The sequence below is a fragment of the Sinocyclocheilus rhinocerous genome, unplaced genomic scaffold (genome assembly GCF_001515625.1).
Source record: "Sinocyclocheilus rhinocerous isolate Xijiao unplaced genomic scaffold, SAMN03320098_v1.1 scaffold975, whole genome shotgun sequence".
NCBI lineage: Eukaryota > Metazoa > Chordata > Actinopteri > Cypriniformes > Cyprinidae > Sinocyclocheilus > Sinocyclocheilus rhinocerous.
In genome coordinates this window covers 460,230-486,724 of record NW_015628726.1, presented here as the reverse complement: position 1 = coordinate 486,724, position 26,495 = coordinate 460,230, and the positions used below count along the sequence as shown (strand labels likewise).

Genomic DNA, 26,495 nt, shown 5'->3' with positions numbered 1-26,495 from the left:
CATATCTCGAGACGTTGCAGGTTTTTTCCCCATCCCACTGCAACTCGTGTTTTTAAGTGAAAAATGTACTCTGTGTGATTGGCTTTCGGCCCTTTGTATTAAACTATGCATACATACATGATGCTGTTTGTTTATAGTTGTTTAAACAACCTAATTATAATTGGTTTATAAACATTATTTTTAACATTATGCACTTTTTTTCACAGATAGTCGTGTTATCTTATGCTTTGAAGAAACGTGTTTTTGTCTTGTTACAGATTTCTCAAAGAACATTTTGCAGTAGTTTTCATTGTCAAAAGGGATGCAGAAGTCACACTATTGACATTCAAAAATCACTTGCGAAACCTTCCATAGAGTCTCTAGTATTACTGTGGCGGTTCGGCATCGAGATGTCGTCCTTGGCCACATTCAGAGCTTGGGGTTGAGACTCAACACGGGAAAGAGCGTGCTGTTGCCCACCCAGAAAACAACGTTCCTGGGGGTGGTATGGACTCGACAACGATGCGGGCACAATTATCTCCTGCTCGTATCGAGTCCATCCTGGCGATGGTTTCCAGGATAGGGCTAGGCCACGCTATCACTGTAAAGCAGTTCCAAAGACTGCTGGGGCTCATGGCAGCAGCGTCCAACGTAATACCACGCACCTAGCCCCGCTGGGGTTGGATGCCATGGTACATGGGACGCCATGGTACTCTGAGGAGGGACCTGCTGTCTCAGGCAGGGGGCGAGATATTTCACCCTCGGCCAGAGCTGTGGAAACTGTGGGTCTGGCCCCTGAGGAGGCTCAGTCCCTAGAGGCTGGCTTGTTGAGGGGTTTCCCCTAGTGTCGTTACCGACGCAGTGTCTCGTTCCCTTTCTCGGGGAACAAGGGTTACAGTCGTAACCCGAGACGTTTTCCATCTCAACTTCAAAGATTGTGTCTTGTTTCTGATTCCTAAATGAACATTTAAATTCAGGTTTTACTCTCATATGTAATTCAGGACACTGGTTTCTAAGAATATTTTAATATTGGTTTTAGTCACAGAATTATGAGAGAACACATGCAATTGAAACTGAATAGCCAATTAAATTGTTTATTAAGCTGATTAACCAATACATCAATTAGTTAAAAATTCAATTTTCGAGCTCATTTTAAAAGGGTCCGTTTTGTTTCTTTAAAAACACTTTAACATTTTGTAAGAGGGATCACACAAAATGCATGTAATTTTTTTAGTACTGTCCTGAGTAAGAAATTTTGGATCAAAGATGTTTACATATAGTCCACAAGACAAAATAATATCTGAATTATGTCAGAAGCTTCAGAAGAAACCTAGATGTTTCCCATGTTACCTGGAGAGTTTTTCTGAAGAATAATGGTCAGTTTAACTGCTCAGGACAAATAAGGGACTCATGAACAACTATCCAAAAAAAAAAAATTATGGAATTTTTAAAATAAATTCAATAGCATATGTCCTGATGTACGTATGAGAGTAAAGCCTGAATTGAAATGTTCATTTATGAATCAGAAACAAGACACACCCTTTGAAGTTGAGATGAATACTGTATGTTTTAAAAATGAATGTGTTAACAGATTTAACTTTAATTCAATACCGTGCATCCTGATTTACATATGATAGTAAAAGATGGCTGTGAACATTGTTCTTTGAACAAGTAACAAGACACACCCATTTAAGTTTACATATCAAACTGTGCGCATTCTAAATTAATTTATTTACACTTCTGAATGTCAAACTTGGTCAATATAAAAGTGCAATATCTTCCTCTAGGGGGTAGTAAACTGCACAATCTTTGTAATGCTTTGCAAGCTTTTTCTCAATTGTTCCATTTCAATAGATTTTGTTGTGCTATAGTTCTGTGAATTAAACGAACATTTAAATGTTCTTTTATGAACCAGTAATAAAACACACCCCTTAGATCTGAGATTTATTTTTTTATACATGTCACAAGTGAAGCATTTAGATGGAATAATTGTGCTTTTTGCTCTAATAATTGTGCCATTGATCATAATTGTGGTTTTGCTCTTTGCAGACGGTCCCTATTCTGCACTTTTACATTATAAGGTCTATCAGTTACAATACCTTAAGGCAGATTAAAACAAATAAAACATATTGTGTGATCTCTTCTACATTTGAAAACAATTATAACACATTGTGTTTCTTGTCCTTGTGCTAAATCGTTAAAGAACTATTAAAGATTTCCGAGGCTGAATCTCTGACAAATGTCAAACGTCGAACCAACTTTATATCGGTAACAAAACACACCTACAGAGTGTACAGTCTGCACACATACATTAGGTGATGAAGTCAGTTAATATAGGTTAAACTAGTGTGCGCATTTAGAGTGCGTTCATTCACTGCATGAATCAGTCTATTAAAATGCAATTAGAATTATCACATAATTCAAGATATGGGGGCAGAAAATGTATATATTTATATCATTTCATATAGTTAATATCACACGAAGAGTGCCGTTTTTTACTCCAAAAGTCAGCATGATTACAAATGTGATATTGATTTTATACAACAATTCAATAAACTTGAAGTTAATATTAAGAGACTTACGTTTTAGACACTGTATTTCCTTCTTTTGCTCTATTTCGCCAACAAAAAGCAGCACTGTTTTGTGTCTCTGAGCAACATGACAGTGTTTCATTCCTGAATGAATCAAGCATTTAAATGATTGATTCGGTTCAATAACAATGACTCACTTATTAACAGTGATTTGCTGCCACCTATTGGTGGTTTTAATTTCACATTTAAAGTATCTTTTCATTTTTTTTTTTTTATTATTTCAAACATCAGTTTTCAATGTTTTATGTTTAAAATATCAAAACATTATTCATGCATTTGTAACTGCAGGTATTCCATATCCCTCTGAGCTGCATTAAACAGTGTGTAAATACATCTAAATGCCACTTCAGATGCAGCTTCTGTGTTTCCATTGCAAAGATAACTTTTGTTGATACTGATTTCATTTGCTTGGTAACAGCCCAAATGCAAGAATTTGACTCAAAGTTGATGCACACTTTTAGAAAAAATGGCTTAAAGGTAAAAATGCCCATAAAACATATTGGAAAAGATTCATTTCTATCACTGCTGTGAACTGACCAGAATATGAAAAATATCAAAAAATTCAGGAGTCAGCTGTCCACGGTAGTCCCTAAGATATCAGCACAGTAACACACAAAATATCGTCTAATTATCGTTATCGATAAAATCCCAGAAAATATTGAGATATAATTTTTTGTCAATATCACAAACCCCTAATTTGTTATTTAATTTATATAATAATTTATTGATAATAATTGTTTAAATTAATATAATGATTAATACTTTGACTCCATTTTCTTAAAAATTGTTTAAAGGCTGAAATGTAAATTGTTTATCATTTTATAAAACTTTTTGTTTTTTGTGAAAACTTGTAAATGAACTGTAAATTATGCTTTCTACAGTCATTTTACAGTTTAATATGTTACTATAGACATTGCCCTACCCCGCTCATATGGTATTCATTTTATTTGTGCAGGTCTTAAAAAAGGTCTTAAAAAGTCTTAAATTTGCACTTAAAAATCCTGCAGAAACCCTGCTAAGGCAATAGAGATTAAAATGGCAGAAATTAAAATGATGAATAGTCAAAGGACCAAAGAAATACATTTTTATATATACATTCATATATACAGCATATGTAAATTTTAACCTTTATTTATTAATGCTTTTCAGAACTAATTCTGAAATATATGATACAATAGGTGACACAATGGCTGCCAATAAATAGGAAAAATCTCTATAATTCACTTGTCATCAGGTCAAAAATATAATTTTTTAACAAAACTGTTATGAAATGCTGTTTCACGGTCAGTTCGAAATATTTATGGCTGAGGTAACAAAAATGACACTCATCTATGATATACACTCATTTTAACCTGTTGCCAGCGAGTATCAGTCTATTTTCCCACATCCCACTGTTACCTGTCTGACCTAAGATGGATGACTGTTGTTACACCAGCAATCACAGAATACAATTTGACAAAGGCCTTGTGAGATCTTCAGAAACACAGACGAGAAGAAGATCTAGATGAGGGAGGAGGACAAATAATGAGATTGAGATGAGCAAGAGGAGCAATTGTTGAAAGGTGGACATTTAGAAAATAAACCAACTACCAAAAACACACATGAACAAGTTGAAAGGCTAGGAAACATCAGAGCCGAGAGTATAATTAGAGCACACATGTGTTCCTCTGAGCTCTACAATTGTGCTGTTGATGATAACCGCAACAGTGATAGGTGGGTAGTTTGACAGACAGACTGAACTCATTACAGCCGAGGTGGAAAAGCAGATCTTAGCACACCACAGTGGCACACACTGCCCTGCAACGCTACCGTCCCTGGAGCCCGGAGAGAGACATGAACACGGGAGCTCATTAAGACCCTCAGTCTAACTCTCCCAGTGTCTTAACCCGAGCCCACATCACATTCAGAGTGTGAGAGATTGACTCTGACTGTAGTGCTCACAGCAGCTCAGGAGAGCTACTGCTGTTGATGATTATCGGTAACTGTAAGGGAAAGACAGAAAGAAAAGAATCCAGAATGATCTTTCTGTTTCCCCTGGTGATTCTGTGACTTCCAGTCACATACAGGACCTTTAGAAGAGGGCTGTGTGTTTGTGTATGACTACACCACATGGTCCTCAATATGTCTCAAGCCTCTTTCATATGACTCTTCAATGCATCTTTGGAAAATTCCTGGTCGAACCAGGTGCCAGTTGCATAAACTTGGCCGCTATGTTAAGACTGGGTCTTTACATATTAGACCAGGGCCGTTGCTAGGAATTCTGGACCCTGTGCACTGAATTTGCTATGGTGCCCCGCCATGGGCCCCTGTTACTCTGTTCCACTATTACCCCCTGTCCGGCGCCCCTGTATTAGACTAATATATGTTTTTACTGTATGTAACTGACTCAAAAATTATATTACAGGCTTAGTAAAAAAAAAAAAAAAAGATGTAAGACTAGTCGAAGCATTTCATGCACACGGCCACAGGAATTTTCAAACTGGGGTTCAGGGATATTTTATTTCCATCATTCATTCATTCATTCATTCATTTGCAAATAAAAAAAATAATTATTTATTTTAAACTAATTGTTCATCTCTCCTTCTGTCATGCTTACGTCAAGAGCACGAACACGAAGATAACTCAATATAGACTTTTAATAAGATCTCCAGATGATGAAGGTTAATCCAAGACAGTAGAGAACACAAGCATTCACAACAATAATAACCAGCAACTGAAACAACCAAGGAGAGATCTTAAACAAGGCAGTAAATGAGGGACATACATGTGCTGAGGGTTAACTGATAATTGACTAACGAACTAATGCATTAATGACAACAGGAACAGAACCAAATATGGGCAAACAGGAACCTAAACCAGAACAGAAGACAGAAACTAAATGAAACGCACAACAGAGTTCATATCTGTGACATCACACCCCCCTCCCGGAAGGCGCGACCTTGTGCCGTAGAAGGTGGAGGAAGGGCGGGGGTTCAGGAGGAGGGCGAAGTGCTGGAGAAGGGCAGGCAGTGAGGCACGCCGATGACCAGGGTGGCTCTGACGGAAGGAGGAGCCACGGATGAGACAGGAGTGACCATGGAGGAGTAGACGGAGGAAGGAGCCAGGATGGAGACAAGAGGGAGCTGGAGCAGCAGGAGTCAGGCAGGACCCAGGCCACAGCCATGAAGGCGACCCACGGTGGAGCCGACGGAGGGAGGAGCCATGGTGGAGGAAGGGCTGACGACTCCAGCGGGCCGACCGACGGTGGCGGAGCAGGTGGTGATGGAGCCCGAGGCGGAGACGGAGAGTCAACGAGCCAGGGGGATGCCGAGGATCCGGGAGGCCAGGGTGGAGCCGAGGGCTCTGGCGACCGAGGCGGAGATCTGGAGATCCGTGGTGGAGCCGGAGCGACTGAGGACCAAGGTGGAGCTGGAGGGAGGGAGGAGCCCAACGGAGCCGGTGGGACAGAGCGACAAGGTGTAGCCGGAGGAGCGGAGTCCTGAGGCGGTGGCGGGTCGACACCCAACCAAGACGGAGCCGGAGGGACGAGGGAGCCGGTGGAGCTGGTGGATCGATGGGTGATGGTGGAGGTGAGGGAGCTAGGAGCCGGGGTGGAGCCCCTGGGTCAATGGGCCGAGGCGGAGTCCGGGACTCGGAGGCTGGAGGGCGAAGGTGAGGGATCCTCCAACCCTGACACCGATGGCAACTGGCAGACCCGCGGAAAATCCACAGCATAGATGGTGGGCTGAGGGTGAGCTGAGGGGCTATCAGTGGACAGCGGTGGCAATGTTGAGGATGGATGAAGAGGTGGTGGGAGAGGGAGTTTGGGTGGTATTTCGGGATATTCGGAAGGTTCATCAGGAGGCAGAAGATCAGGCATATCGGCAAACTCGTCCAGATTAATTCCTGAGTCCAGTACTATCTCACCCTCAGCGGTGTTGCAGTGGGTGGAGCTCTTCGTCGCTCCCTCCTTCTCCACCACAGTTTTCTTGCTCGGGGGCACTCTAGCCGGCTCACACACCTGATCAGATGGAATGGGCTCTGCTTCCAGGGCGATCCTCAGCTCTGTCGCTCTCTTTGGTGATGGCTCGTCGGTTGCGGCGGGCTCGGGCTTTCCGTCATCGGTGGGCTCAGGCTCTTGCTCCGCGCAGCGGGGTGATGGTGGGCTGGACTCTGGGTCCGGAGCGGGGCTGGTGTGTTCGTCTGCGATTTCCACTGTCAGCGGTGATCCACAAGACACCAGCACCCACTCCACAAAGGCGGCGAAGCTCTCCCGAGGACCATCCCCTGACAACTGCTCCCTTGTGGTGTTGTTCAGTCCAGCTCGGTAGAACGAGCAGAGGCAGTTGTCCAGGTAGTGCGTGTAATTTGACAGGAACACGAAGTCCTCAATGTGGTCCTCGAGAGAGCGGTCCCCCTGCTCCAGCAGGAGGACGAGGACAGCAGGATCATTCATGATAAAATAAAAACTTTCAAGAACAAAAAACTACACGAGGGGAATACGCCGCTTACACTCCTTTATAGGCCGGTTATTCTGTCACGCTTACATCAAGAGCACGAACACGAAGATAACACAATATAAGATCTCCAGACGATGAAGGTTAATCCAAGACAGTAGGGAACACAAGCATTCACAACAATAATAACTGGCAACTGAAACAACCAAGGAGAGATCTTAAATAAGGCAGTAAATGAGGGATATACAGGTGCTGAGGGTTAACTGATAATTGACTAATGAGCTAATGCACTAAAGACAACAGGAACGGAACCAAATATGGGCAAATAGGAACCTAAACCAGAACAGAAGACAGAAACTAAATGAAACGCACAACAGAGTTCATATCTGTGACACATTCCTTGGAGTGTACAGTGGGTACGGAAAGTATTCAGACCCCCTTAAATTTTTCACTCTTTGTTATATTGCAGCCATTTGCTAAAATCATTTAAGTTAATTTTTTTTCCTCATTAATGTACTAAATACTGAGCATTTTTCAGTTTTTCTTTTTTAATAAATCTGCAAAGATGTCAACAATTCTGTGTTTTTCTGTCAATATGGGGTGCTGTGTGTACATTAATGAGGAAAAAAAATTAACTTAAATGATTTTAGCAAATGGCTGCAATATAACAAAGAGTGAAAAATTTAAGGGGGTCTGAATACTTTCCGTACCCACTGTATATGTTTAAGAATAGTTTGAATTTGTGTTGCATCTTTTTAGCAACTTTCTCCTCACAGATTTCACCTTTAGCTCACTCATTGAGGTTTTTAAAGCACTGATCTCTCTCAATATGCGTTGGATCAATATTTCTTGTGAAAAACACTAAGAAAATAAATTAAATGGAAATATTATTAATTGAAAATGTTTTCCTCCAGGTTTATATATCTAACATCATTAAATATACTATAAAAATATCAACATCCTACTACTATATTAACATTCTGCTACTTTAACATTCTGAATACGATGTAAATATTTGCATATAATTTTCAGTAATTTCTTTAGACTTCAGTAGTATTATTTAATTTTGCATTTATTTAATTTAACTTGTCATCATAATACTGTCCTTACTAATTTCCTCATACAATATTGAATTTTATTTATTTATTTCCTTATTTTGCACTCAATAATTTTTCTTTCTCGAAAGAAATAATACATTTCAAAACTTTTCAGCAGGGGCATTGGTATTTGGTACGTATTTCTCTTTTTAAAGAACTGTCATTAGTTTGTCACTAAAGATAACACAATCCGAAGACATTTTGACTTTTTCCCTCCCCCTTGGTACCCTGTATTTAATTTTAGAACATTTATATCTGATTCAGTTTAATTAAGATTCAGTTTCTGTTATTATGGCACTATACTGTAGACTTAGCATTGCAGATTTAATGTGATAATTATTCTTTAAATGCCCTGAATTACCTTAAATGTGCTAATTGGCTGTATGCATCTCCCACCACAGATATATTTTTGAGTATATCCTTCAGAAAACGCATAATGCATAATTTCCTGCCATACCACCTACTTCTTGGAAAGAGCCTCCCCCACACGAGCCTACACATGGTTTGCTGTCTGTTTTTGGTCTGCAGTTGAAGTGCACATTTGAAACTTGAAGTAATGTCCTTATTCTTACCTCTGTGGGTGTCCAGATCGCATACAACATAAAAAATCACGCACAAAAAGTGAATTCGCTTAAAAGGCATCGAGATACCCTTCTCTGCACCACTGAATGATCCCTTTCGATGGAAACAGGTGCTTCCGCAGGCAATAAAATGACTGTTGATTCAATTACTTGCCGTTTCATCACCTGTGTTCATGGAGGTTATCGATAGGGCGTCACATTACTGATTCTGCCTCAATTCAATTAGCTGAAAAGATATGTGAGACGCTCTCTTGTCATACCGTGCTAACGCTGTTAGCATCACCGCAGTCCTTGCTTGAGGATGCTTTGTATGGTATGGAGGTGAATGTTTAAGTGAGAGAACAAGACGATATCTTTATCTTGCACCTACACCAGCTTGCCCGAGTAATACATAATGTATTTTTTATCCGAACAACCAGCGTGGCTCACAAAAGGAGCAGTTTTAAAGAGAAAAAAGCAGTTGAATACAGCTCATGCACAGGTGTGAGATGTTTGTAGGTTTTTTCACTTTTGTCATCCTGCAGTGCACAACGTATATCAAGGCTGCTAAGCAATTAAGCTAATTGGTCACAGAGGCATTCATTATTGACGTGTCATGCTAAACACTTAGCTTTTGGAGCTGCCGCTGCCACATTAGTCGTTTTGAACGGAAATGCAATTTCAGTGCGAATGCAAAATAATATTACTGGCACTGTTCCAGCTCACTTACTCAAATGAAATCTTCATTGAATGCATTAAATGGCATATTTAAATGTGGCTATAGCCAGTTACAGTTCTCACTTAAGCTTTTATGGATGTAATAGAATTTTCAAAAAAACACTGAAGGTTCAAAGGCTGAACTTGTGAAGGGTTTTAATGTGTGTGCCTTTGCATATACTTTGTATACATGTGTAGCCTTTGTAAGGCTGTAGGAATGTGTCATCCGGTACAGATCCTGCAATGCTTTTTATACCACAGTATATCTTCTGTAAAATGGATACATAATTGGAATGGTTTCTTTCTGACATGCTGGGAGTCCAGTTTAGACACAGTGTGATTGTAGGAGCATTATTATACCAATGCAATAATATAGTTACTATAATAATGTATAATTTAACAGCCATCACTGCTATTCTTATGAACTATTTTTAAAGTCTTGTTTTGGCTTGTTACATATGTTGCTCACTACCATTTAAAAGTTTGGGGTCAGTCAAGGTTTTTTTTTTTTTTACTTTTGACTTTTGACTTTTATTTGAAACAAATGTTGTTCTTTTGAACTTTCTATTTATTTGTATAACCCAGAAAATATATATTAGTTTCCACAAAAATATTAAGCAGCATAGCTGTTTACAAAATTGATAATAAGAAATGTTATTGAGCAATAAATCAGCAAATTAAAATGATTTCTGAAGGATCATGTAACACTGAAGACTGATGGCTGCTGAAAATGTCTTTACATTGCATTTTAAAATATAGTTGAATCGAAAATAGTTATTTTAAATTGTAATTATATTTCACAATGGTACTGTTTTTTTTACTGAATTTTTGACTAAATATATATAAATATATGTTTTATATATATTTCAAAAATCTTTCTTTGGTTATTATGGTTATTAAAAAAAATAATGGGGAAAATATTATCTTAGAACATAATGCATACAGGCATATATTTGCAAGAATAATAACTCTATACCATATCTAAACAACTTGAAGATTTTGGTCATACTGCCCGATTCATGTCTATTCCCCCCCAGGTCACCTTGAGTTACAAGAACATAACTTAAGAGTGTCAAAGAGAATGGTAAACGGGCAGGAAAAGAAGAGTTATGGATGAGAAAATGAGGGATGGGGAAGGGAAATGAGAGGAGGAATATGTCACAGAGGACGAAAAGAGTGAAAGCGAGGTATGGGGCTTTAAGATAAGATGGAAACGGACACAATCAGAGGGGATAAGCTGGCCCGGAGTGGCCGTATCTTCCTCAGTCAGACCTGATGGGTGAAGATGAAAGTGGGGTCGATATTATTGAGGGTTAAAGTTCTCTATTTCATGTTAATATCCATTGATGAATGGGCTATATTTTTTTACCTGCTTTTAGCTCATGGATGAATGAGCGGTGGGATAGCTTCATGAGGCATAGTCACCTTTTCAGGGACATTTTCTGCGGCAGCAAGTCCATTTTTCATCAAAGATAAGATGTATCACCTCAAAAGAGTCCTTTCTTGACAGTTTTTACATTGGAAGTCATACTAGGTGACTTGTGAATGAATGCGGTCATCTTAACCATGCTAACTATGGTTAACATTCCTTTTTATCTATATAATGATATGTGATATTGGTTTCAAGTGTCAGACTTTATTTCTCCTAAGCTAATATGTCAATCTCTCCTTTTCTCTTGAATTTTCTGCAGTGGTGTTTGAAGACTGCGCTGGAAATGAGGGTGTGGAGTTTGAAGTATCAAACCCTGACTTCCTAATAGACGCGAAATTGAATCTGGTTCCCAGAAGAGACGTGATTGACAGCGGAGATGTCATGTTTGTCCATGGTGTCAACAATCATGTCGATGACGTGGCACAGGTGACCATTATGGGAGCACCTTCCAGATCTCCTCAGACACTCAGGGTAAGCGTTTCTCTGTGAGTTGATTTTGTGTGTGTCAATTTGTTAAATGGCCTGAAGTCTTCAATCTTGTCATTTTAAATGGTCTTCTACGCTGGGGACATCGTATGTCTGGACACCCATGATTCTGTTCCTTCAGAACTGCATGTATGCGTCAGTCAGTGTGTCTTTACTGCCATCATATTGACAGACTCCAGCTCAGACTAGAAATTACCCATCATGTCCTGTCAAGGTATCCATGAGGACAGCCACATATGTGACCCTGGAGCACAAAACCAGTCTTAAGTCGCTTGGGTATATTTTTAGCAATAGCCAAAAAAACATTGTATGGGTCAAAATTATAGATTTTTCTTTTATGCCAAAAATCATTAAGATATTAAGTAAAGATCATGTTCCATGAAGATATTTTGTAAGTTGTATCTCGGCCAAATATTGTCATATCCTAACAAACCATACATCAATGGAAAGCTTATTTATTCATCTTTCAGATGATGTACAAATCTCAATTTCAAAATTGACCCTTATGACTGGTTTTGTGGTCCAGGGTCACATATTTCATTTAAAGGAGACCATTGGCAGAAATTAACCTTTTCTTTTTCTTTTTCTTTTCTTTTTTTATTAAGGGGGAGAAATTGCCCCAGTGGGGCTTTTTTATGTTCATAAAGGCATTTTTTTTCTCTAACCGTATTAAAAAAACACAGCATGTTGTCTAATTATGTTAAATACTTCATTTGAATCAATTCATTAGAATGAATTGTCAATCTGACCAATTAAGACTCTTACCTTTGAAATTAAATGAACATTAAATAACAGTAGATGTACACCATGCACAAGATGTTATAACATATACATTTAAAATAATATCTTGAATTCTTTTTTGGAGGGTTTTCTTGGTTAATATTGATTGTAATTTAATTTCAATATAGACTATATACTACTGTTTAAAATTATGGGGTCAGTAAGATTTTCTCTTTAAGAAATGAATACTTTTATTCAGCAAGGATGCATTAAATTGATCATAAGCGATATTAAAGACTTTCACTTTGGGATAAAATATTTATATTTCAAGTAATTGCTCCTTTGAACTTTCTATTCATCAAACAATCCTGAAAAGAGTATCACAGTATCCATGCAAATATTAAGTAGCACAACCGTTTTCAATGTTGATAAAAATAAGAAATATCTCTTAAGCAAATCAGCATATTAGAATGATTTCTGAAGGATCATGTGACACTGAAGACTAAAGTAATGGCTGCTGAAAATTCAGATTTTCATCACAGAAATAAATTACATTTGAAAATATATTAAAGTCATAATGTAATTATTTTTCACAATATTACTGTTTTCTTAATGCATTTTTTTAATCAAATAAATAGAGCTTTGGTGAATGTAAAAGACTTCTTTCAAAAACATTAACAAATCTTACTGACCAAAAAACTTTTGAACAGTAAGTGTGTGTGTGTGTGTATAATCATGATTTTTTTAAGGACAAAAAAAAAAACAGCTTAAACCAAACTTTAAACTTTTTTTTATTTATTTAAAAATAATTTCCCCACGCAACATTTAGGTCATAGCTGTATTATATTGCATATAGTGCCATAGTGAATGAAAAGCAACTAGCTCCCACCTCTTTGAGATAATAAACTATGAATTATACTCTCAGATGAGATATATACCATGAGTGAAGTGATTGCTATGCGAGAGAGCTTGGGGAGAACAGCGGCGTGTGAAGAGGCTGAGGCGAGAGCCTGGAAGCAGGGTCATTATGGATCATACATCCTGTAATCACAGTCAGACTAAGCCTTAAAAAATAAACCTCACCCCAACCCACTGGTTTGTTCCCAGCAGAAAACCTTGCATCAGCTAGTGAATGCCGAAGGGAAGCTCTTCTTATTGATGCCATATTTGACTTAATGCCCATTTTATTGGATTTTGATTATTGATAAGTGCGAGTGGAAATGGAAAAGGCTTCCGTCTTTCCCCAGAGGCTGACGTGATGTAATTCTAGCTGTCGTACAAGCACATCACGCCTGAAGAAAAGGCCTTATGAGAAAAATGTGAATTCAGGGTATAATTCAGTATTTTACAGAGGATTAATATACAAATTAATTTCATGATTTGTTTTCCTTTCTCGCGTTTCTATGTACGAATGAGACAGTCTTTACGTGTGATACCACCAAATGGAGTGAAGAATAAAAAAAAAATGCTGTGAATTTGTAAGGCCTTGACATTTCATACTCTTCAATTTGTAATCTGCAGAAATATACCGGGTCATTTTTTATTTATTCGAAAGAAGAGGATGACCTGGTCACAAGGTTACAGGTCAGAAATCGGTCTTGTTTATTGCCTTTACTTGTTTATTGGCCTTTCTGGTGTCTTTAGCCTTGGCCGGTGGTAGTAATGTAATCTCGTTGTTTCATAGAAAGTGATACATCATGAGTGTTAAGTTGCTTACCGTGCTGAAAAATAAAACATCTGAAAGTATTCTAAGGTTTTAGCTTGTCTGGTTTGATCGTTTTATTGGCATTTTAAGTACTTGTCATCTAGAAGTTCCTGAAAGTTTGGGTTTACACAGATCTTTTGGGATAAATGACTACAGGCAGAGAATCTGCAATGCAAACCCTGAGGCTTCTGTCTGGCACTCTGACTCCTCTCTCCATCTGGATAAATGAGAAGTCAGAAATGAGTAATGATATATCCCAATAGGGCAGTCAGCAGCAGAGTGTCAGAATTAACAAGGACGCGATGCCTCTGACAACCCTGAGCCCTAATTATTGATGAGTTTTGATGACTTAGGAAAAGCAAATTGAGGGTTTTGATCACATTTTTGCTTTTTCTGCACTGTTAACAAGACTGAAAAGTTTTAGGTGTTATAAAACATTTCTCAACTTTGTTGACCCTATAAGACCATGGGAACCTTGATACTTCAAAGACCATTGAGAACCAGTGTTAGAGGGAAACCAAGTTTATAAAATTGCAAATGGAGAGCTCTATTAAAGATCAACTATGACTAAAGGGTCTAGTTTTGGCTAGTTAGCATGGGCCAGTTAGTATCTGCATCTGTCTTTATTGACAGCCATTAAAAAGTAGCTGTACAGTTTGACTAAATTTATTTATTTATTTTGAATTAAGAATATAAATCGCTAATATAGTAGCAGTTTAAAAAAAATTTTTGAGGGGGGGGGGGCGCTTAGAAGTATGAAATGCATTTTTTCTCTGTCTGTTATCTTAGACATCACAGCTTAGGATAGTTGCTAGTGAAAGCTTTTGATTGTGCTCTTTTAGTACAATCAAACAAACCAGCATTGTGAGCATGTCAGACTGTAATTTTCCCATAGTTATTATTCACATTGGCATTAGGTGATTGCCTTTACAAAAAAAATTGTGTGCCCAGAAGTGTGTGCCATCTACATTTTTGGTACCCACAGCAGCCAAACAACTGCCTTTGAGATGACTGTGAATGCTAACAGATGTTTTTTTTTTCCAGGTATTATAAACCAGCTCTCTGTCTTGGGAACTCTCACAGCACAGCCACAAAGATTCAAGTGCCCATTTTTCAACACTACGCCATTAGCAGCATCATTAATGTTACTAAAATAGCCATTATTACAATGATTCACTTTGAAACCCACAACAGTCAATGGTGTGTTTGAGAAACCCTCACCATGTCTTCTGTCACCTCTCTCTTTAATGAAACTCCCTAGCTTGTTTGTCTTTTCACAAGTTTTGACAGTTCTGGGGGCAATCATGGAAACTTTTGAGATGTATATATAAAAAAATACTGTTACAATCTCGCCTCTCTCCCTATCTGCACATATTTCACTGAAAGTGTCATAAGTGTCATTCACACTTATTACCATTAATTATCTTTAATGTATATTAATATTTATTACTGTAATACTCTCTCTCTCTCTTTATATATATTTTCTATATTCAAACATTTCATTAGTAATTTAATTGATTATTAAAATAATTTAAGTAAAAAAAAATGTTTTATAACTTTAGCACTTCTTGGATTCTATTCTATTCTATCTTTTATTTTTATTTTTTTATTTTTTTATTTACAGTCAAGTGCACATACCTAGGTATGGGTGACAGTGAAAATTAGATTAGGACATGACCCAGGTCAGACTTGAACTTTGGTCCCCATAAACCAGCAGCTCATTTTGTGATGTTAAAGTTGCTTGCATTGCGGTTTTGACCAGAATTTTCAAAAGGCAGCTTGGGTGGCGTAATGGTTGAGGCTGAGAGCTGTTAACTGAAAATTTGCTGGTTCAGTACCATGCAAGGAGCTAACCATGAGCCGTCAGATGATTGCAGGGATTGAAAATAAGCTAAAACATATTAAAACTGCTTAACACACAATTTATTTGCTAAATGGTGGGAAGAATTTCAAAAACCGTAATCCTCAGTGCAGCTCAGTGGTGCAATGTACACTATGGCTAGGATTCGTATGCCACTAATCTTTAAGCCGCCCTGTTTCAGTTATTAATGAGAGCTCAAACTAGCTCATAGAGCAGAGAAAGCTGAAGCAGGGATGATTGTACCTCTGTAATTTATGAACAGGAAGCATTAAAGATTCATGACTATCTTCTTTTCAGCATGTCAGCACGCTCTAGCCAACAGTGTTCATCACTGGCAGAGGGAAGGCATAGTGAACACATACAACAGACCTTGCACTCTGTTCTCAGAGCGGCGCGGTGCGCTTTTCTGTCCTTGAGAATGCGGCGGGGGAAGAGTGGCAAAGGAAATCATCAATAACCTCAACGCATACCTTCATTTTTCCAACAGAGAAGGTTCTTAAAGTTCCGTCAGTCTTTCTCATTCTCTCCATCGCTCACTGCAGCGAGTCGATGAGTTGACGGAGATGTTTCATCTTCACCGTAAGACCCGTCACTCTGTCACTTATGCCCCTTATGTAGCGTATGAGAGTAACATAAACTTGTGATGGGAGGATATATTGGTGACTATCTCATGGAAAAAGTGCTCTCAGCCAAGGTGAAGGGACTGATATGATGTTCTGTTCTGGCATGTCATAAGTTTCAATACAGTGACTGAAAGACACATAGTGACTTTAAAGCAATCTCTGAAAGGTGATCTATAATCTGTATGATTATGAGTTTGAATCATTACACCAATGACAATGTTGCATTTCCATAGAAAGGTTGTTTTAATAGTACAATAAGCACCCTTTAAAGAGACCGCAAAATGAAATCATCATGCCATTCCAAAACTGTATAACTTAACTTTCTTCATATAAGATGTTATGAAGAATGGGGTCAAAATCATGCAGGTTTGGAACAATATGAGGTTGAGTAAGTAATGACAGAATATCGCATTAAGAACCATGACATTTGAGATTTTATGCAAGGTTGTGTGTTTGATATTAAAACTTATTTGAATTAATAATTTAAGTGTATGATTCAGTGACTTGCTTGTTTCATTTGAATCAATATTTCTGAATGAATCGAGTGAAATATTCAGTGACTCACTCATAGACAACAATTTGTTGCCTTTTTAATAATGCAGTTAGATACTTTACAAATAGAAAGTAATTCTACTCATCCGATTATTTTTATTTGATAAATTAACAGATGTAATACGAAAGAAAAAAATATATAAAAATGTGTTAAGTCTAATATAAACTAATTTGTGTCAAAAAATAATAATATAAAACAAATTGCTCTGACACAGATTGATTGAACCACCTTCAAAAGTTCACGATATATACGTAAATGGATCAGCTTGCTCCATCTCTGAGTGTAGGTATCAAATATGGCCAGGTTATGATTCACATTACGTGGCTATGAATGATGTCAGAGCGTTGCAAACAAATGACTGTGCAAACAAATTCTGTCCGTTCTATTCCACCTTTGTCATCCTGACAGCCTTTGGGCTCCAGCAGCTCTGAATCCAGCTTCTCACATTCCCTCATCACTCCACCGCTGCTACGCCTGACCAAAGACATCCAGCAAGGACAGAACACGCTGTGCTTCCGATGCAAATGGAAAGTTTGTGACCACAACCCAACCATTTCCCGCCCAACAAAAAATGACATGAGTAGGACACAATAAATAGCTTGTCAAGTTAACTCTTTGTCTGTGGAGTGCATGTTTGGAATTTAGAGAACAGGAGCAAAAGAGATAAGCTAACAGAAATAGAAATAGACGGAAATAGAAGCATAAAAATTACTGGATTGACAAAAAGAGCCTTCTTAGTGGTGCTTTTCCAACCTTGACAGACTATGTAGTCATTGTAGCTGCTGTTTTCCAGTTGCTACGAGGTGACATTCTTTTTTGCCCTCCCTCTTTCTCCCTCCTCCTCATTCCGCCTTGTAATGCGGCTCAGATAGGTTCAATGTTGTAATGAGTTCAGATGCATGCTGGGATCTGTGTGGCGACATGCTGTCATCATGTCCTCAGCTTCAATTCAGCTGAAAGGCTGCTAATATGAAGCGTAAAAAAAGTTTTTTTAAAGCCTTGCTGAACAAACAGAGATATCAGAATCCTTTTTTTTTCACTATAAAGCATTTTAAGACTATTAATACCGTAGTTGCTCTGATAATAGAATTCATCTCTGTGTTTAATGGCGTTCTTTTGCTCATGACAGCAGGACGGTGAAAGTAATTCCCTCAATAAAGGGAGATTTTGGAGAGAAACAGTGGTGTGTATCTGCTAATGACATCAAAACAACAGCAGGCTGTAATAATTCATTTAAAGAACAGATTTAAAAAAAAAAAATGAAATAAAAACTTTTAAGACTGATCCGTGGGGATTTATGATAAATTTTTCAGTTTTGCATATCCTGAAAAACATCAACCATCAATCTTGTTATCAGCCTGAAAAGTACTCGAGACTCTCTTGCTCACATTAATAGCTCAGGCTGTCCCCAGAGATGGTGGTGTGATGTATCCATTTCACAAATGGAATCTTCTGTCCGGGCAGATCAAGATGGGCCATTTAGGTTATAATGCGATTTGCTAATGTACTTTAATTATTTCTCTGCATTTGGCCATTTATGTTTAACTACTGCTCAAATTGCATTTTATTTTTGAGATAAAAAAACTTTGAAATGACTGGTTTGTTGAGAACAAGGTGGTCTGTAATGGCTTGGGAAAGATATCTGTTAGCATTCACATTCATCTCAATGGCAGTTGCTTTCCTAGCACAGAACTTCCTGGAACTTGTTGAGCTACACTGCAAAAAAAGTTACAAATATAAATGTCTAAAAGTTCTCGAAATAATATAAATTTACTCAAGAAGCAATATTGCATAAAATATTAAAACTTGCTTTCAGAAAATGTATCTTGAATACTAACATATTTTCCCCATTTGTTATAAACAAGTTAACAGTTAAATTTATCGACTTAAAATACATGGCAAAATACATGATTTAAAACACAAAATGCACTTATATTTAAGATACAACCAATGAAAACAATTCTTTGTCTTATGCAGTGTTGCTTCTCAAGTACATTTATCTTGCTTTGATTTTTAGATATTTTCTCCAGAAAAATAAATCAGTTGTAACAACTCATTAAGTAGTTGGGGTCAGTATATTTTTTCCTTTCGTCCCCCTTAGTGTTACAAAGGTTTTCTCTTTTAAATAAATACTCCTGAACTTTCCTGAAAATCCTGAAAAAATATTAAGCAGAGAATTCTGAAAAATGCAGTTCCAGATGATGCAGTTCCAGTGTCTACCAGTAGGGCCTAGCTTGAGCATGCCAATCAGCTAAGCCTTGGGTTTGTGGAAAGCATTTTGAGCCAGGTCATCAAAAGACATTATAGGGCCATTTACTCCTGCCACATGGCCGTCTAGGGCCAGCGGGAACTTGCACGGGTCGCTGCCACTGTGCTAATATATTCCGTTTCACCCTGCTGTCAGTGTTGAGTGACAAATATAATTTGCGCTGCCATCTAATTGCCCTTAGGGGCTGTAATTGCAACAGTGTTGACAAAGAAAAGAGAATAGAACAAAATGGCGAGAAAGAAAGAACGGATCAGAGAGGGTAACATGAGAGACGCTGATTAGCTTGGTTATTGAATTGAGATGCTAATAAACTTCAGTAGTCACATGGAAGGCTGAGACCCACGGAAAACACATTTGCTGCATTTTTACACCTTAAGTGGGATGAGATCGCTGGCTCAGATTGCATGTTTTGCATCTTTATAACCATTTGATCTGGAATACTTTATTCTGATTGGTCAGTTGTGACATTCTGTGGTCAAATATTTTCCATAATGTCTACTAAACTATATAATTGACCGTTACCCATGGCAACCGATCTCCTACACAGTGTTAATGTCCCTCTGTGCTCTTTTTTTTCTTTGTTTGCTAAAATTATTTTAAACTAAATAAATATTTAATTTCTATGTATTCACTTATTTGGTGTGTGTCTGCATAATAAGCCAGATAATGTACAGTCAGGCGGCCATTATCGCAAAATAAACTCCATCAGTGTGACATAAAAGAGTGATATTTTGTGATAATGACCAGCTGACTATACACTATCCCTTATACAGTTTAATGTCTCTTTTTGTCACTTTTTTTCTCTTCAAGGCTCAGTCTTCACTTAACTCCATTTTAGAGCTGCAGAATGAAAACTTGCGACATTATTTGCTTAGTTTAATTTTCTGAAATAGGACATGGCTTTCAATTAAGCTTCTATCTAAATAAGGGAAGCAATGGCAGCAAAGGTGGAAAACCACAGTACTGCCGTAATGACCACTTTTAATGACTTTGGTAAGAGCACAGCGTGCCTTGTTTGTATTGATGTACCTGCCAGAGATTTATATTAGTGCTATCAGATGTCTGCATAGTTCAGTAACCCTAATAAGGATGTATTGTGGCTGTTTTTCTATCCATTCAAATAACATTATATGGACATATCCAGTGTAAGAGTTGATAGTGTCCTTCATGAAGGGATTTACATTGATTTTATGAAGTATTCATAACATTATGGGACTAATGTGGTGTATAATAGCGTAGTGGTTAAAGATCTGGGATGGCAACTGAAAGGTTATAGGTTAAAACCCTCCAAGGCATGATTTATGATCCATCACCGTTGTCCCCTTGAGCAAAACACTTAGCCCAATAAATGTTCCTGTAATAAGTGTACTGGAAGTCCCTTTGGATTACATGGTCAGCTAAATGTCAAATTACCTCTTAATATGTTATATTTGGCATTGAAGTAGAGTGACACATAATTGCACATGAATTTCTTACATTTAAACTATTTTCCTTTTTTTTTTGTCTTGTCTGTGCTGTGATTTAGGAGATCCTGGGTCTGTCAGACATGATGCCATACCGATCCAAAAGATCCCTGCTGGTGCCCCCCATGTTTGTTCCAGAGAACCAGCGAGCCCCCTTCCCAAGGTTAATTGGAAAGGTAAGACCTTCCATTTACCACTATGGTCCTGGTCAACCATATTTTGCTGTGTGGACATAAATGTGACAGTGCTACCTGATGGTTTAGATAAGTTCTTCAGTTCTTTGGTTTTCAAGCTTACTTAGCTCTGGCTCTAAAAAGTCAGATGAATTAGCAGAGAAAATTATGCATGGAATGATATATTTTTGTAGGCCAACCCGGACGTTAGCATCACCCAGGTTCTCACAGGGAAAAAAATCCAAAAGGATTTTTCCATTAGCTTTTGGATTATTGTAGAAAATAAGCTCTGTGACAAACAAAAGTTTATGATTCTTACACTTTTTTTATCAAGGTAATCTTCACAAACAATCACAGCTTTTATGAAGCCTAAATACAGTCGACAGAAGTAAAAAGGAAAAGTTAGTCAAATGACTTTAACTTCAGCATTAGGCTTCTGGAAAGTCTTTCAGTCTTCATTTAAAATCAGCAAGTTGGAAAGTTTGAGTTTGTAAGAGTGCAAGTATAAATACAACGAGGCTGTAAAAGTGGACTAGTGAGTAGATGGGTTTACCTGTTAGTCGTGATGATATTTAGTATCCCGACAACCATTGCAGTTATCTTAAGCCACTTGCTAGCAGCCACCTTTCAAGACACATGAAAACAACAAATCAAGTGGAGTAGCACTGATCATTTTATGGGTGATCATTTCACAGGGGTGTCCAGACCTGTACCTAAAGGGCCACTGTCCTGTAGAAACCTAACCCTACAAACCCTGAATACACCTGAACAAAAGTAATCAAGGTTCACTCTCTAGAAACTCCTAGGCTAGTGTGTTAGAGCTGGTTGGAGCTAAACTCTGCAGGATATTGGCCATCCAGGAGCAGGACTGGACACCCCTGTCACAGAATAAATTGTGTTCGTATCTTGTTTGTGTTAAACACAGACTTCATTTCAGGCATTTAACCAAAAAGCCATTTAAAAATAATGTTGGGATGATGGAAACAAAAGTGAAAAAGAACTTGTTTCTGGGTTTAGGGCTCATTCTGGTAGCACTCTATTAGTGAAGAAAAACGGCAAAATTAAAATTTTACTGCTGAGAATACAGATCATTGCTGCCCTAGCCAGTTTATTTTTTTACGTTTTCCTTTAAATTCTCCAGAGGAACCTTTGGTCTGATTTGCATGGCATTGCTGTGTCAGTTTGCAACGGGGTTCCAAGGCCGTTCTTTCAGCTGTAATTGTTGAGCAGAGTGAAGAAACTAGATGAAGATATGCGTTGAAAGTAATTCTACTGAACTTGAATTTTCTTCTCAGGAACATATTTAATATTCTATGAAAATATTAATGAAAATGCCTTGAATTTGTTGAATTGTTTGTGTCATTGTTTCGGTTGAGATTCATGTATTCCACGTCCTTTGTTTGGCAGCTTTTCTTGTCTTCTTGGTTTTCTCAGGTCTCTAGTTTTTCAGGGACCTCTGAGACCAAAGATGGGGCAGAAAAGAAAGCAAGCATAGAAGAAAAATTGTAGGAAAATACAACAAAAACCAGGCTTTGCACATCATACTTGATTTGCAAGCTTGAGATATGGGAGTTTTGCCCTAGTTGTGCCCCTGCCCATTTTTTATCAACATCCAAGCCTGCATATATGAATGTCCCAGAGGAGATACTGTAGATTTTTGCAGAATATCTCTGTTTGGGCTTTGAAGTGATGCCATTGGTTCAGCCCTGGTTTTTAATACAATAGTCGAGTGCTGTTTTACCATTGTAGCGTCTGCGTAGGATCATGCATGATTTTTGGGGTTTTATGGTTTAAGAAGACCCTTTTAGCTTTTGACATTTGCATATAAATTACAGTCCTGGTCCCAGACGTCACACTTATATGGGTACTAAATGTCAAATGGTTCCCCCCCACTCTCAAAGAGATGCTAAACAGTTTCACCACTCGCACCTTCATGTGGGGTTTCAAACACATTCCAAAGAGACGTAAATGACCCCCGGGGCCAGGCACAACAGGCCAGGCCGGCTTGATTCTGCTACAGTTAATTCAAAGATCTAATCTAAATATTTATTATGAATCATAACCAGTTATAATTCGTCATAAATATTTCCCTTTTTGAGTTGAAAAACCCTACACCATTCAGGGAGAAAGATAAAAGACAATGGAAAAGAATGTTGGAGAAAAATAATTTGTTTTGGAAATGTGTCTTTACAGCAGGAAACTAAGGTAGAATCAAATGTTTTCGGCACATTCCTGTTCACTTGCTTTCTGTGGCTGTGTCTCAGCGTGGGCTGGGGTTATTCCTTGGCAAAATAAAAGTGCTAGATTACTGTGGCACAGTGAATAAACCACAGTGCATGCTATTTTTTTGTGGTCTTTATTCTAGTGTTGAATGCAAGGGCTGAAATATATTGCAATTTCTCCCACCGACAGAATAGCCCCTCTATACTGCGCATAGATTACTATACTTCAACAGGTGGCAGAAAATACAGCAAGGTCCATTGAGAGTCTGATGAAGCTGACCTTCATTCAGTCTCTTTCTATATACATCTACATGTCTATGCTTTCTCAATCTATAGTACCTCTTTTGCAGCATTTTCACTATAATGAAACCATAGAAGGGGGGACTGGCTACTGTGACCAATTCATTTGATAGCGCTGCTGTATATTGGAAACCGGGCAAAATGGATTTTCCACATGGATAAATCTTGTTTCCTTGTGCTGTTTACCTACCATATGGTGTACATTCATTTTTCATAATTTTCACAGAACGGGAAGACTGAAGTAAATTGGGAATCGCCCATTAGGATGATGGAAGCTTGAAGAGAAACAGAGGGGTTTCCCAGATGTTTTCTCTCTGGGAAAGGCAGTAAACATGTTGGGTGTCTGGGAAAGCCTTCTGTTTCTTTTTCAATTTCCGTCATTCTAGTGGGGCATTGTTTATTTTTGTTATTGTCATACAAAGACGAATCACGCTGCCGCTGATTATTTACTCGCAATTTTAGAAAAGCCACTAACTGAATAAGAGACACTGTGATAGATTTACCATCACAATCCTTCAAGGCACATTAGATTATAACATTTAGTGTACAGTCTCTTTGGTTTCATACTGACACCTACTGGTGTGGATGTATGATGTTAGTTTTTTCATTGGGGCCACTTCACACAGATACAATTTATAACATATTTTCCAAAAGTACTGTCCATATATTTATCTATAAATTCTCTAATGAGGAAAAATGCTCCTCCTATCTTTTTGTTATATTTTATAGTGCCAGAGATATGTTGATCCCTGTCGGAAGAAACTGTAATGCAATTGTTTAGAGGGGTTTTGAAATTAATCCTTTGTGAACCTCTCTGTCCATCTCTGTTCTGTGTTTCCACATGTTTAGTCATACAATGGGGCAAGTGGTTTTACTTTGGCCCTTTCTGTAAAGAGGAGTTCTATTGGATGGTGTTGACTTGAGATCCACTCTCGGTTAAGGGGGCTTGAAATATTGGAAAAGTAATAACGCACAGATTTGCCCTAATTCCTGTTCTGGCTTTGACATCAGTCTTCTGTGGGATTATGGGGGATTTATTATGGTGGAGTGTTCACCTGTAGCACTGCAATCTCACAAATGGGAAAAAGTCCAGAGGTTCCCTCTCGGACCTGCTAGTAATTGTCTCTGGGCCGGTTTTTATGGGCAGTGCTGGTGTCTCTCTGTTCTATTATGTCCTGGACTAACCCTCCCCACTGCAATTGAATTGTTCAGTTTCTGTGTATTTTTTGGCTCCCAGAGCAGAAACACTGTCAATATTTTGTGGCTTCACAGTTACACTCATTCTCACTCTCTGCAATACTTTTCACAATTCAGAAGGGATAACTGTGGCATAATGTCTCACACTGAAGTGTTGATAGATGACGAGGGATATATGTGTTTATTTGTCTGTGCAACATTAATACTGCTGGGTGCTGATTATCTTTCATTCTGCTTTCACCTTGCACTAACAAAGATGAGTCTCATGTGGAAAGTGAGAGAGTTCCTGTGCTTTAGAGTTAGATAAGTGCTCTTTGTAGATGTCTTTGTGCTACTTGTTTTGCACTTTAGAGAGTGTGACCCCATCCCTGTCTCTCTTACTACTATTTCTCCCTGTCTTTATTTCTTCTCTCAGGCTGAAAGCCACTTGTCAGCAGCAGACATAAGAGCTGAGAGATTGTTTTGAAAGAAATTAATACTTTTATTCAGCAAGGTTGCATTGAATTGATGAAAAGTGACAGTAAAAAAAATTAAAACAGTTATTTTAAATTGTAAAAATATTTCACAATATTACTGTTTTTACAGTATTATTGATATAATAAATGCAGTCTTTATGAGCATAAGAGGCTTTTAAAAACATTTAAAAAACCTTACAGACCCCAAACTGTTTTTTGTTCATTCATTCATTCATTCATTCATTCATTCATGTATGTTTTGGACACAATGTTACTGTTTTTTACTGTGTTTTTGACAAAATAAATGCAGTCTTGGTGAGCATAATAGGCCTTTTTTTTTTCAAAAACATTACAAAAATCTTACTGATTCCAAACTTTAGTTATTTTATTTTATTTTATTTTATTTTATTTTATTTTATTTTATTACATTTTTGATCAAATAAATGCGGTCTTGGTAAGCATAAGTGGCTTAGAAAAGTAATAGCAATTTTCTCAGCAAGCTGCATGATTTTAGGTATCTTTCATGTCCAAACCACAAGCAGTATGGGACATTTTATGCAAAGTTAAGTTTGTTCATATCCATAACCCACAATTTAAGCAATAGTAACAGTGATGCTTTCCTTAGCAAGCAACACTTAGTTCATGCTTTTTGGATTGCTTTTTAAAGGTAAAATTAAGTACTCTGTTTCTAATTAACAGCCTCTTTGACATCAGTTTCCATTCAAAGTAAAGCATCCGTAAATCAAGGCAGATTATACACTACTGCGCTGCTCATACAGCCGAAAGCTATCACAGTAGAAAGAAAGAGTGAAAGAATATGAAAATGAGGACATATCCTCTCCTCCCCTTCAGTGCTGTATTGTCAGAGAAGTTTGAGTCGGTCCCTCCTTCCTGTCATATGCAGGCAGTGGCAAGAAACGGCTGCTCTTTCATGTCCTCCCTGCTCCTAATGAGAGCTGATAGAAATAGGTGAGTGTCTCCCCCAGGGCTGTTCGCTGACATCTAATGACTGAGAAGAAAGCCAGGCGAGGCTGTGTAGGCTTGTTTACGTTTGTGTACATGTGTTTGTTTCTACGTTCAAATAAACCACCACCTGTGAGCACGCCGTAAACAGCGAGGCAGCGCCTGCAATACATTTCCACGCCTCTATTGCTCCACCCCACCAGTAGCCTTGATCATTCTAAACTTGTCTCATAACTTTCCAACAGTTCCTTGTATTCTGCTGAAAGTTTGACTGCTACAATCATGCCACACATTGGGTGAAGTATTTTAGAAAGTAGGCATCAGTATGGCCTACTCACTTTGAAGGGCACTTGAACAAGATTTTTTTTTCTTTTTGTAAAATGGTAATAGATTTTTACTTTATATTTTTTTTTGCATTTATTTGATCAAAATTTTCTTTTTGAGTATATTTTATATTCATATTTTTTAGCCATTACTCCAGTTTCTAGTGTCAGATGATCCTCCAGAAATCATTCTAATATGCTGATTTGCTGCTATTGAAAACAGTTGTGCTGCTTAATATTTTTGTGAAAACTGTAATATTTTTTTTCAAAATTGTTTTGATAAATAGAAAGTTCATAAGAACACAATTTACTTGACACACACACACACACACACACACACACACACACATATATATATATATATATATAT

At 37.8% G+C, this 26,495-nt stretch overlaps 1 protein-coding gene across 1 annotated transcript in view; it reads left to right on the top strand.

The window, feature by feature from the left end:
• Positions 1-26,495, top strand: part of LOC107738387 (cadherin-13-like) — a 363,553-nt gene that overhangs the window by 133,591 nt on the left and 203,467 nt on the right. Inside the window, exons 3-4 of the mRNA XM_016550141.1 lie at positions 11,072-11,283; positions 20,555-20,668. Of these exons, the coding sequence (XP_016405627.1) occupies positions 11,072-11,283; positions 20,555-20,668 (326 nt within the window). The remainder of the gene's footprint in view (positions 1-11,071; positions 11,284-20,554; positions 20,669-26,495) is intronic.